Source organism: Scyliorhinus canicula, chromosome 2 (assembly GCF_902713615.1).
Source record: "Scyliorhinus canicula chromosome 2, sScyCan1.1, whole genome shotgun sequence".
Classification (NCBI taxonomy): Eukaryota; Metazoa; Chordata; class Chondrichthyes; order Carcharhiniformes; family Scyliorhinidae; genus Scyliorhinus; species Scyliorhinus canicula.
The window spans coordinates 196,374,972-196,387,083 of NC_052147.1; the positions used below are offsets into that span (position 1 = coordinate 196,374,972).

The 12,112-nt window shown below is 42.6% G+C and overlaps 1 protein-coding gene across 4 annotated transcripts in view; it reads right to left on the reverse strand.

The window, feature by feature from the left end:
• Nucleotides 1–850: 850 nt before the first annotated feature.
• plekha3 (pleckstrin homology domain containing, family A (phosphoinositide binding specific) member 3) overlaps nt 851–12,112 on the reverse strand; it is a 40,378-nt gene continuing 29,116 nt past the window's right edge. For 3 of the 4 annotated variants that reach the window (XM_038789295.1, XM_038789294.1, XM_038789293.1), the window contains exon 8: nt 851–3,950. In XM_038789295.1, coding sequence (XP_038645223.1) covers nt 3,811–3,950 — 140 coding nt within the window. In that variant the 3' untranslated portion in view covers nt 851–3,810. Of the gene's footprint in view, nt 3,951–4,330; nt 4,388–12,112 lie in introns of all 4 variants that reach the window. The other variant, XM_038789296.1, reaches the window with a different exon arrangement.

The following is a 12,112-nucleotide window of genomic DNA, read 5'->3' on the forward strand; positions in this document are numbered from 1 at the left end:
AATGTGCTTGAGGAATTTTGTTTCAAAGGAATGAACTGGTATCATTGGTATTATGCTGAATCAAAGTTGATTCTAAACCTCAAAGTTAGACCAAAAGGTATGTTCTCCTTGATAAAAGTAATCATTTGTTGTAACAAATACTTGCTATCAACATTACTAAATTACTTTATACGGTTACAAAAAAGCTCAATAGTTAATGATAATTGCAAATATTTATTCCGATTATATATACCTCACCACTGGGATTACCAATGTGACTGAAAAGATGACTAGCAAATCAGTATACTAACATTACACTCCCCTACATAAGTCACCTAGCTTTAAATAAACATCCAGAGCTCACATTTAATTAAAATATTCATGAGAATAGCATTTAATGTCACTATCCTTATTACTAATTATTCTCTTCAAGTTCTGTTAGCATATAAAACATCTAATCTGCTAGTTCATCACAATTAGCATAATTGATTGTCAAAACAGCAGGTATGTGAATATATTACAGTATAACATTTTGTAATATTCAATCACCTCTATTCAGCAGAGCACAGTAAGAAGTCTTACAACACCAGGTTAAAGTCCAACAGGTTTGTTTCAAATCGCTAGCTTTCGGAGCACTGCTCCTTCCTCAGGAGCAGTGAAGAAGCAGTGCTCCAAAAGCTAGTGTTTGAAACAAACCTGTTGGACTTTAACCTGGTGTTGTAAGACTTCTTACTGTGCTTACCCCAGTCCATGCCAGCATCTCCACATCATTCAGCAGAGCAACAACTTTGATTGCGTATTCCCCTCTGAGGGGATGAGTTTTCCCTCTTTATTTTCTCAATGCAAATGAAATTTGAAGCTTGATCAACAGTATTTTCAGAAAACTTTAATTTGTTTATATGAAGAAATGTCATTAAAAAAATAGCAGAGAGCAATAAAATCCGTGTCGCATGCTGAACCAGCACATCCTAATTGACACACTGACATGGCAAAATGATTCTCCATTTCCTGAAAGCAATTTTACATTCACTGAAAGCAAAATTAACATTGTACATGTTAACATTATAAATCAATCGTGTTGAGATCTTAATGGCTCAGCATTACTCATTAATTAGGATTATAATACTTCAAAATGCCTAGTCTATAGTGCACTACACAAATCTTTCCTTTTGAAGTTCATCTTTTAAATATCCAAATCTAATGTTCTGAACTTTAAACTGTTAAAACTATATTATTGAAAAGCATCAAGATTCAAAAAGTGTGGTAATTTTGCTACAATTCTAAATATTAATCATGGAAAATGTCACTAATAGAACTTAGTGTTACATCTTTTAATACACAAATAAATGGGAAGCTTTCTTTCTCGTCTACTTTTTTCCCTCCCTTCCTGATGACAAGCTTTGGGGTTCAATCAAATATCTTGCCCAGTTGGTCATTATTTACATGTGAGCCAAAACAATGTTGACAGACTATCTGATCATGAGGTGTGGAAAACAAAAATTGGGTTGGGCAGCGGGAGGGAGAGATATCAGACTTGAGCTTGATTCCATCTTCCCCCTCATCTATATATGTGCGCTAACAAAATGAGATGCAAGGTTGATTGCAGTTGGTAATTGAAATACTGATTACTTTTCCCTTCTGCAACACAGAATACTAAGCTCAATTGTACCACCCTGATCATTGCTTCAGCAGGAGACCAATTAACTTCAACACAAACCAGAGATCTTGACATGAGACTCAATTTTTCACTGGATAAAATCACTAAATTATTGACCAAGCTGCAAAATCATGTATTTTAAGCATAAATACCCAAACAGATGTATTTTCAAAGATACTACATGATATAAAATTCTGTTCCTTTAACAATAGAACTTTGCATGCAAACTCTTAATATTCACAGCATTTAATATTTATGTAAAAACATACACAGCACAAAATGATGACATGGTTAACAATTTTCATCTACATCTAACCAATTGGTTCTATCAACTCCATTATTTACTGTATGTAAATGCAAATATTTTTACTTGTTTAATACTTTCTTGACCTTTAAAAGCTGGGGTTGGTTAATGAACCAAGATTAGGCAACTTCTGGACTTTGCTACAGGGTTTTGGAAATTAAAGTGCTATACTTTGCACAAGGAGTTATGACATCAAGGATATATTACTCTCAGATAGTGCTAATATGCCTGAAATTGAATTTTTACATATTGCTCAGATTTCTTATCCAAAATAGTTGTCAATCATTAGATAAAGTACGCACATCACAGCTTAAAATATTTTGATAACTTAAAAGTATGACAAGGAGGAAAGATGTGATCTCAAAAGACTGGAGTGGTATTAATCTGAATTTTAGTTTAATATGCAGAAGAACAGAGAATATGTCCACAATTTGTTTCGTTTGTTTGCTAAAATAAGAAATTTCTCCCCCACTTTTGTAATGGCATTTTTAATATTGGAAGTGACAGATCAGCAGAATAAACTATACAGTTAAACAAAACTGATTGGCACAGATAAAGCAACTGAAGTAACAGATAGAAGAGGTTTCTTGAACTGAAATTTTTTGGGGGCTGATTGATAAATGAATTGCCGTTCTAAAATATTTTTTTTAACTACATTTTTCTCTAATTGAAATGCACTTAGTCTAGACAACATTTTGGAGAGAGCTACATTTTACTCTTCTGAAATATCTAAGTCCTCTCCGCTTAAAAAAGACGCAACAGATAAAGAAATGCAAGAACTTTGAAAGCTCTGAATCGCACAACCAGATAAATCTCTGCAAATAAGCAGAAAACAACTGGTTAAGGGAAGGAAAACAGTAAGAAGGAAAATAATTATGAACTACAACTCCTTTTGATCACTGGAAAATAACACTTTACCTTCTATCTCAGATACCTCAATTTCAAAGTAAAGCTCTACCATTTACCTCAGTTGGAGATGATCATATAAAGACTACATCTATATTGTTGCTAGTAACATTTTGTTTCTGGGTTTCAAAGTCTTTTATTTTGTTTTAGTGGATGTAAAACACACTACGTTTACCATCTCCGCTAAATTGCATACACTTTGAATCGGGAAGAATTTACTCGTGTCTCTTTTACAAAAGATTTTATAATAGTGCAGAACACATTAGTTTTAACCATGTTGTGTTCAAGAAGCTGTTTCTACAAGTATTTGAGTTCTGGTATAACCAGTACTAATTGGCTGCTACTAGAAAAGATGAAGCAAAATCCAAACCTCATCCTAAGACAGTGTACAGCACTGATGTACGTAACAAAGATTCCATTCAAAATGTACAAACAACAAAATTAAATAAAAGGTCGAAACAAAGATCAACAGCAATTCCTCCAGAATGCACATACCCCCTGGATAGATAGATAGATGCAAACAATGGACATGTACCACCCCAAGGATTCAATTCACGGTATCAAACCTGTCCTGGCAACAGTTAGAAAAGCACATACCTAGCACTGCTGTGTGTTCTGTCACGTGCTATATCCTTATTTTCCCAATCAAGTTTCACTGTTGTGACCAACTTTTAATGACACCTTGCTATGTATGGAGAGGTTCTAGACCAGACCTTCAATAAACAACACATTCCACAATATAGTGTAGAAAATACAGTTGTAATTTGCTGAAAATATATAATAGAAATCAGATTAGGTAAGCTTCTCAAGTTTTCTGATTTTATGTAGTAAAGTGCAGAGAAAGTCATTTACTGGGAAATTTCAGATCCATTTCACCTTGTTGGAATACCTAAATGCCAGCAGTAACGACATGGCAATATCAGCGGAGTGATCATCTTTTTAATCCATTTTAATTCACATGTTTTCAACTTGAAAGTGCAACAAGAGGACTCTCTGTCTCAGATAATGTATTTCTTGAGTTCCCAATATTTTCTTCTGGAATGGTCATTGGAGGTAATTCACCATTTGCAGTCGGTGAGGAACTGCAAGAAATCTGAGCAGTCTCTGTAAATGGTTGAAAGATAAAAGTTTATAATCTTAGTTCAGTGGATACATTTTACCTCCATAGATACTTTCTTCCAATATCTTGCTTCAGATGAAAGAGAGTAAACAGATGTTAAATTCTCCACTTTAGGGCGGCATGTGGCACAGTGGTTAGCACTGGGACTGCGGTGCTGAGGACCCAGGTTCGAATCCCGTCCCTGGGGAGTTTGCACATTCTCCCCATGGCTGCGTGGGTTTCACCCCCACAACCTAAACATGTGCTGGTTAGGTGGATTGGCCACGCTAAATTGCTCCTTAATTGGAAAAGAAAAGTAATTGGCTACTCTAAATTTTAAAAAAGTTTATTTTTACCTTGCACAGAGCCAAGAAAATGCACTTACTGCAAAGCATAGATGGGCCAAGTCAGTTTCCTCACAGTGTTTCAGTGAAAGTCCTGCCTGCATGATCAATAACTCAGAATATTAATCACAGGTGCAATTAAATCCACCGCAGCACGCTTTAAGTACAGTATACCTAATTGCATCTATACTATTAGATATTTGCCTACATTTTATGGGCCGGTGTAGCTCAGTGGGGCTAGACAGCTAGTTTGTGATGCAGAACAAGGCCAGCAGCACGGGTTCAATTCCTGAAGTTATTCATGAAGGCCCGCCTTCTAAACATTGCCCATCCTGATATGGTGATCCTCAAGTTAAACCACCACCAGTCAGCTCTCCCCTCAAAAGGGATTGATCTGAGGAAGGAGCAGTGCTCTGAAAGCTAGTGATTTGAAACAAACCTGTTAGACTTCTTACTGTGCTCAAAAGGGAAAACAGCCGATGGTCATCTGGTACTATGGCGACTTTACCTTTGCCTTAATCTTAGAATTTACACAGTAAGAAGTCTTACAACACCAGGTTAAAGTCCAACAGGTTTGTTTCAAACACGAGCTTTCGGAGCACGGCTCCTTCTTCAGGTGAATGGAAAGGCTTGTTCCAGAAATGTTTATATAGACACAGTCAGAGATGCCTGTGTCTATATAAACATTTCTGGAACAAGCCTTTCCATTCACCTGAAGAAGGAGCCGTGCTCCGAAAGCTCGTGTTTGAAACAAACCTGTTGGACTTTAACCTGGTGTTGTAAGACTTCTTACTGTGCTCACCCCAGTCCAACGCCGGCATCTCCACATCTTAGAATTTACAGTGCAGAAGGAGGCTGTGCGACCCATAGAGTCTGCACCAGCTCTTGGATAGAGCACCCTACTTAAGTCCACGTCTCCAGCCTATCTCCATAACCTGACCTAACCTTGTGGACACTAAGAGGCAATTTATCATGGCCAATCCACCTAACCTGCACATCGTTGAACTGTGGGAGGAAACAGGAGCACTCGGAGGAAACTCCACACAGTCATCCGAGGCCAGAATTGAACCTAGGTCCATAGCGCTGTGAGGCAGCAGTGCTAATGGGTTTCACACAGGGTGCAGATCCGATCATGATGCACCTGACTCGCTATGCCCAGCGCGATCTGGATCACGACCTCGATGGGCATGGCACAGATAACCATATCTAAATTGATCATTTAAATATGCACAGCTCATTTGAGGCTGCATTCTGCCGGCTCCGGGAAGTCAGCGGCCTCAGTCAGATGTGAATTAATACTAGTCTCCACAAATGGAGACCAGGCGTTATGGCCAGGTCGGGGGGGGGGGGCTAGCAGGCCATTGGAGCTCCCCGGGTGGTTGGGTCAGGACAGGGCAGGGCCCTGACAATGCTCCGGCAGGCCAACCTGGCAGTGTCAACCTGAAATCCTGGCAGTGCCAGGGGAAGTGCCCGGGTGCCAAAGGGGCACTGCCATGGCCATGAAAGAGGGGCTTGAAGGGAGGGGTATGAAGGATTGATGGCTGAAAGGAGGGGGGGGGGGGGGGGGGGTGGGGGGCATGTAAGGGGGCCGCCCCTAAAGGTTGAGTTATCCTCGGTGACACCATTGCTTGGTATGCTCACTTGGGAGGGTGCAATGCCCTGATGCCCACAAGGGTGGACCGGTGTGGGGCAGGGTCACCTCATACCTGGGGGTTGGGTGGGGGGGAAAAAAAGAGTGTCACACAACCCTTTAGCGATGGGGGTGTTGCCTCCCCGGGGTCGAGAGTTGGGGGTGTTGCCTATGCCTATGGGGGATCACGATGTCCATGGGTGGAGGGGGGCCCTCAACCTCACTTTGAGATCTGGGCACCCTTTTTAAAAGGGTTCCCTGATCTCGGAGGTGGAGGTCTTGCTGGCTTCTTTAGTTCCTCACTGCAAGTTCCCCACTGCAAAAAGAAACCCCGTGTGAGATTTACCAGTGTGAATCTCCAAGTTCCAAATAAAAATCAACAAGTGTGGATGAATACTGCTCTGGATGGCACCCAAACACCCGGCACAAATCGCACTGCCAAACGCGCCCAAAACAACACCGCGTCATTTTTTGGGAGAATTGCGCCCTTGGTCTCTCCTTTAATCACTCTTGCATTCCACAGTTTCATTATCTTCAAAAATTGTTGCATTTTCTCTGTACTAAATTTTTTACATTAAATTTTTATACCTATATTTCCTCATTCTAGACATCACAATCACTGTAAACAGTCTGCTACATTCTACTCTGTCCCATCCTTAAATAAATTAAACATCTATCAAAATCACCAAATAATTTCCAGTTTAGGAAAAACAGCTCCAAATATTATACTCTAAAAGCAGAGTTATAAAATTGTGCAATATTTGCTGTGTTCATGTTTATGCGATTTTGTTCATGGTTTACATAGAATTACATAGGATGTACAGCACAAAAACAAGACATTTGGCAATGACAAGTCCATGCTAACATTTATGTCCATCAAGCGCCCTCCCATCTACCCTCATCCAAATTGACTATTGTAACCCTCTATTTCCTTCACCCTCGTATGCTTGTCTAACCTCCCCTTGAATGCATGTATACTCTTCACTTCAACCACTCCCTGTGGTAGTGAGTTCCACATTCTCGCCACTGTTTGGGTAAAGATGTTCCTTTTGAATTCGCTATTGGAATTCTTGGTGGTTAGCTTACATTGTTGGGCTCTAGTTATGCTCTTCCCCGCATATGAAAACATTAGGTGATATTTTCTCTGATGTCGGGCAGGAAAAGTGGCGCTGAAGTCGCCGATGCCAATGGCGGCTTTTACTGCCATATATAGAATCATAGAATCTATGGCAGGGAGACAAGCCCTTCGGCCCAAACTGTCCCATGCCAACCAAAAAGCCTAATTAAGCTAACCCCATTTGTCTGCATTTGGCCCATATCCCTCAAGACTTTTCCTATCCATGTATCTGTCAAAATGCCTTTCAAATGTTGTCAATGTTCCTGCCTCAACCACTTTCACCGGCAGCTCATTCCACATCTGTACTACCCTCTGTGTAAAAAAGTTGCTCCTCGGGTTCCCATTAATTCTTTCCCCTCTTAACTTACACTAACATGGGGCCTCACGGTAGCATGGTGGTTAGCATCAATGCTTCACAGCTCCAGGGTCCCAGGTTCGATTCCCGGCTGGGTCACTGTCTGTGTGGAGTCTGCACGTCCTCCCCGTGTGTGCGTGGGTTTCCTCCGGGGTGCTCCGGTTTTGTCCCACAGTCCAAAGATGTGCGGGTTAGGTGGATTGGCCATGCTAAATTGCCCGTAGTGTAAGGTTAATGGGGGGATTGTTGGGTTACGGGTATACGGGTTACGTGGGTTTAAGTAGGGTGATCATTGCTCGGCACAACATCGAGGGCCGAAGGGCCTGTTCTGTGCTGTACTGTTCTATAAACCTATGCCCCCTAGTTCTCGATTCCCCAAACCTGGGAAAAAGACCGAGTGCATTCACCCTATCCATGCCTCTCATGATCTTATACACCTCAATAAGATCACCCCTCAGTCTCCTAAATTCCAAATAAAAAAGTCCTAGCCTGTCCCTATAACTCAGTCCCTTGAGACCTGGCAACATCCTTGTAAATCTCTTCTGCACTCTCTCCAGTTTAATAACATCTTTCCTTTAGCAAGGCGACCAAAAATGAACACAATACTCCAGATGCGGCCTCACCAACTCCTGTATAGCTGCAACATAACATCCCAACTTCAATACTTAATGCCCCGACCTATGAAGGCCAGTCTGCCAAAAGCCTTCTTCACAGCCCTATCTACCTGTAACTCCATCTTTAGAGAACCGTGCACCTGAACCCAAGATCCCTCTGTTCCACGATACTCCCTAAGGATCTACCATTCACCGTGAAAGTCCGACCTTGATTTTACTTTCCAAAATGCAACACCTCATACTTATCAGTCTTGAACTCCATTTGCCATTTCAGGGCTCACTTCCCAGCTGATCAAGATCCTGCTGCAATATTTGATAACTTCCTCTCACTGTCTACAATGCCACTTATTTTAGTGTCATCTGCAAACTTACTGATCATGCCCTGTGCATTTGCATCTAAATCATTGATAAAGATAACAAACTGCAATGGGTCAGCATTGACCCTTGAAGCAAACCCTTAATCACAGGCCTCAGTCCGACAAGCATCCTTCCGCCATTACCCTCTGCACAGATGTTACGCTTACCGGTCTATAATTCCCAGGTTTTGCTTTGCAGCCCTTCTTAAATCAGAGCACATTTGCTAACCTCCAGTGTTCTGGTACCTCACTGTTGGCTAACAATGATGCAAAAATTTCAAACAGCTCTTCCGCAATTTCTTCTCTAGTCTCACGCAGATTTCTTGGTTATACCTGGATATTTATCCACCTTCATACTGTTGCCAATCGGCACCGGAGATGCCAATAATGTTGCTCTTTTTAACTGGATACGGATATGACAGTTATTAATGATGATATTGCTTTTCAGAGTTGCCAGGTATCAAATTATACCACCACAAGGTTTTACTGGATATCGACCAAAGACCAAACAACCAGTTAGTTAGTTCAAGTTCAATGATAGTTTATTTACACACAAGAATTACTTTGGCATGCAACATAAAACACCACAAGCTAAATTACACCTAACACTACAACAACCTGTACTTAACTTCAGGCACCCGGCATTATGCAGAGGAACAAGGCCTTTGTTCGGATCTTGTGTGGCTGGGTCTGGAGAAGTGACTTCGTTTCTGCTGGGCTCATCCATCTGGTAGCAATCGTTGGTCTTGAACTTGCCTTCTGGTCGTGATGCTACACTTGGTTTTAGGCATAGGTCAGGGCCAAGAGAGACCGAGCACCGGGCCCAAGAGAGACTGAACATATGGCAGTGTCTCTCTTTATCCTTCTGGGGTTTCGTGCTCTTTTGGGCAATCCTTAGCTTTGGACTCAATAATTCCGCAGGCTTCGATTACTGCCTTCAATTTTGGCCAATAAACGGGCGGGTTGCTTGATAGCGGGGCATGTCCTGAGCGGTCATTGACCTTGGCTTTTTGGGCTCCCTGAGAAAAGGGAGTGGCGCCGATGAGTTTGTTTCTGTATCTGTTACCTGAGTGCAGGTCTTTTGTTCTGGGGAAATGGGTCATTAGAATGCAAAGTAGCTGGGGGTTTCGATAGCATCTAGTTATCTGAGTTGCCAATATACATAAGCTCTGAGTGTCAGAGTCCTGAGTTGACCATATTTCCCATGGTCCTTTGCAGGTGGCCATATTTCCCAGGATCCTTTATAAGTGGCCATCCCAGATGGCTACATCCAGTCCTTTTGATCCTGAACACGAAGTGTGGTGGATCACACTGTTGATCCTCAGCCTTCCTTGGTGTGCCGGTTACCCTTGGTCAAGGACAAGTTCTACTCTTCTCTGTCCTATGTTTTTGGAGCATTTACCTAATTTCATCAACACATCATAAATTCATAAACTCTAATGGGTCACTATAAAACATTTAATCATTGCACATTTAACTTATTTACACAAGGGAACCTCTAACTATCATTACCTAAACTACTTTCATGCTGCTGACAAATATCAAAAAGGAACTTATGTACAATACAAAAATTAAGAAATAAACAGCAGCATCACATCTCTACTTAATGTATTACAGTCATAGAAGAAGTACAATCTTTTTATTTTGTCAGTGAAAAAGGTTTATAAGGTTTGTGGAGTTTGTTGGATTCCAAGGAAAGGGGCTCAGAGTGTGTATATCGGGAAGTGGGAGGCTCTCCTTCGCCATTTGCAGAGTCTAAGTGTCTGAACGACACTGCAGAGTATTGCTATTACCAAAAGACCTTCTACTGTACAGGAAAGGGAATACCATTTTACAATGTTTTCTCACCATGTGGGGGTATCAGTTTTATTTTCATGTGAGGTGTGGTGTCCGGGCTAGGGGTCTCATATTGTATGGTCATGTCCGGGGCCGGTGTTGTGTGGGGTACAAAGGCTGTCAGAGGGCAGCAGAGTGGAGCCGCTGATTGGCTGTTGCGGGGAAAATTTGCATCAGTGCATTGCGGTCACTGTATCCAGAAGGTGGTTTGTGGAGGAGCTGTTGTCAAGTGAGGGAGAAAGGGAATGAGTGACCAAAAGGCAGAGAAAAAGCAGGAAGGCAGTGCAAGTGTCCCCTGCGGTCATCTCCCTCCAAAACAGGTACACCGTTTTGGATACTGTTGGGGGAGATGGCTCACCAGGGGAAGGCAGCAATAGCCAGGTTCATGACACCGTGGCTGGCTCTGCTGTATAGAAGGGCAGGAAAAAGAGTGGAAGGGCTATAGTTATAGGGAACTCAATTGCAAGGGGAGTAAATAGGCGGTCTGTGGTCGAAAACGAGACTCCCGAATAGTATGTTGCCTGCCAGATGCACGGGTCAGGGATGTCTCAGATCGGCTGCAGAACATTCTGAAGGGGGAAGGTGAACAGCCAGTTGTCGTGGTGCATATAGGCACCAACGATATAGGTAAAAAACGGGATGAGGTCCTACAAGCAGAATTGAGGGAATTAGGAGCCAAGTTAAAAAGTCGGACCTCAGAGGTAGTAATCTCAGAATTGTTACCAGAGCCACATGGTAGTCAGAGTAGAAATGAAAGAATGGGCAGGATGAATGAGTGGCTTGAGAGATAGAACATAGAACAGTACAGCACAGAACAGGCCCTTCGGCCCTCAATGTCGTGCCGAGCCATGATCACCCCACTCAAACCCACGTATCCACCACATACCCGTAACCCAACAACCCCCCCCTTAACCTCACTTTTATTAGGACACTACGGGCAATTTAGCATGGCCAATCCACCTAACCTGCACATCTTTGGACTGTGGGAGGAAACCGGAGCACCCGGAGGAAACCCACGCACACAAGGGGAGGACGTGCAGACTCCACACAGACAGTGACCCAGCCGGGAATCGAACCTGGGACCTGAGATGGTGTAGGAGGGAGGGGTTCAGATTTCTGGGACATTGGGACCGGTTCTGGGGGAGGTGGGACTACTACAAATTGGACGGTCTACACCTGGGCCGGACTGGAACTAATGTCCTTGAGGGTGCTTTTGCTAACGCTGTTGGGGAGGGTTAAACTAATGTGGCAGGGGGATGGGAACCAAATGAGGAGGTTAGTGGACAGTAAGGGAGGTAGTAACTGAAGCCCGCCAGGAACTAGATCATGAAATCTGCGTGACTAAGGGGAAGAGTAGGCAGGGAGCAGATGATGAACGTAAAGGAACTGGTGGTCTGAGGTGCATTTGTTTTAATGTAAGAAGTGTAGTAGGTAAGGCAGATGAACCTAGGGCTTGGATTAGTACCTGGGAGTATGATGTTATTGCTATTACTGAGACTTGGTTGAGGGAAGGGCATGGTTAGCAATTAAATATCCCAGGATATTGATGCTTCAGGCGGGATAGAGAGGGAGGTAAAAGGGGTGGAGGAGTTGCATGACTGGTCAGAGAGGATATCACAGTAGTGCTGAAGGAGGGCACTATGGAGGATTCGAGCAGTGGAGCGACATGGTCAGAGCTCAGAAATAGGAAGGGTGCGGTAACAATGTTGGGACTGTACTACAGACCTCCCAACAGCGAGCGTGAGATAGAGGTACAAATATGTAAACAGATTATGGAAAGATGTAGGAGCAACAATGTGGTGGTGATAGATTTTAATTTTCCCAACATTGACTGGGATACACTTCGTGTCAGAGGTCTAGATGGAGCAGAATTTGTAAGGAGCATCCAGGAGGGTTTATCTAGAGCAGTATGTAA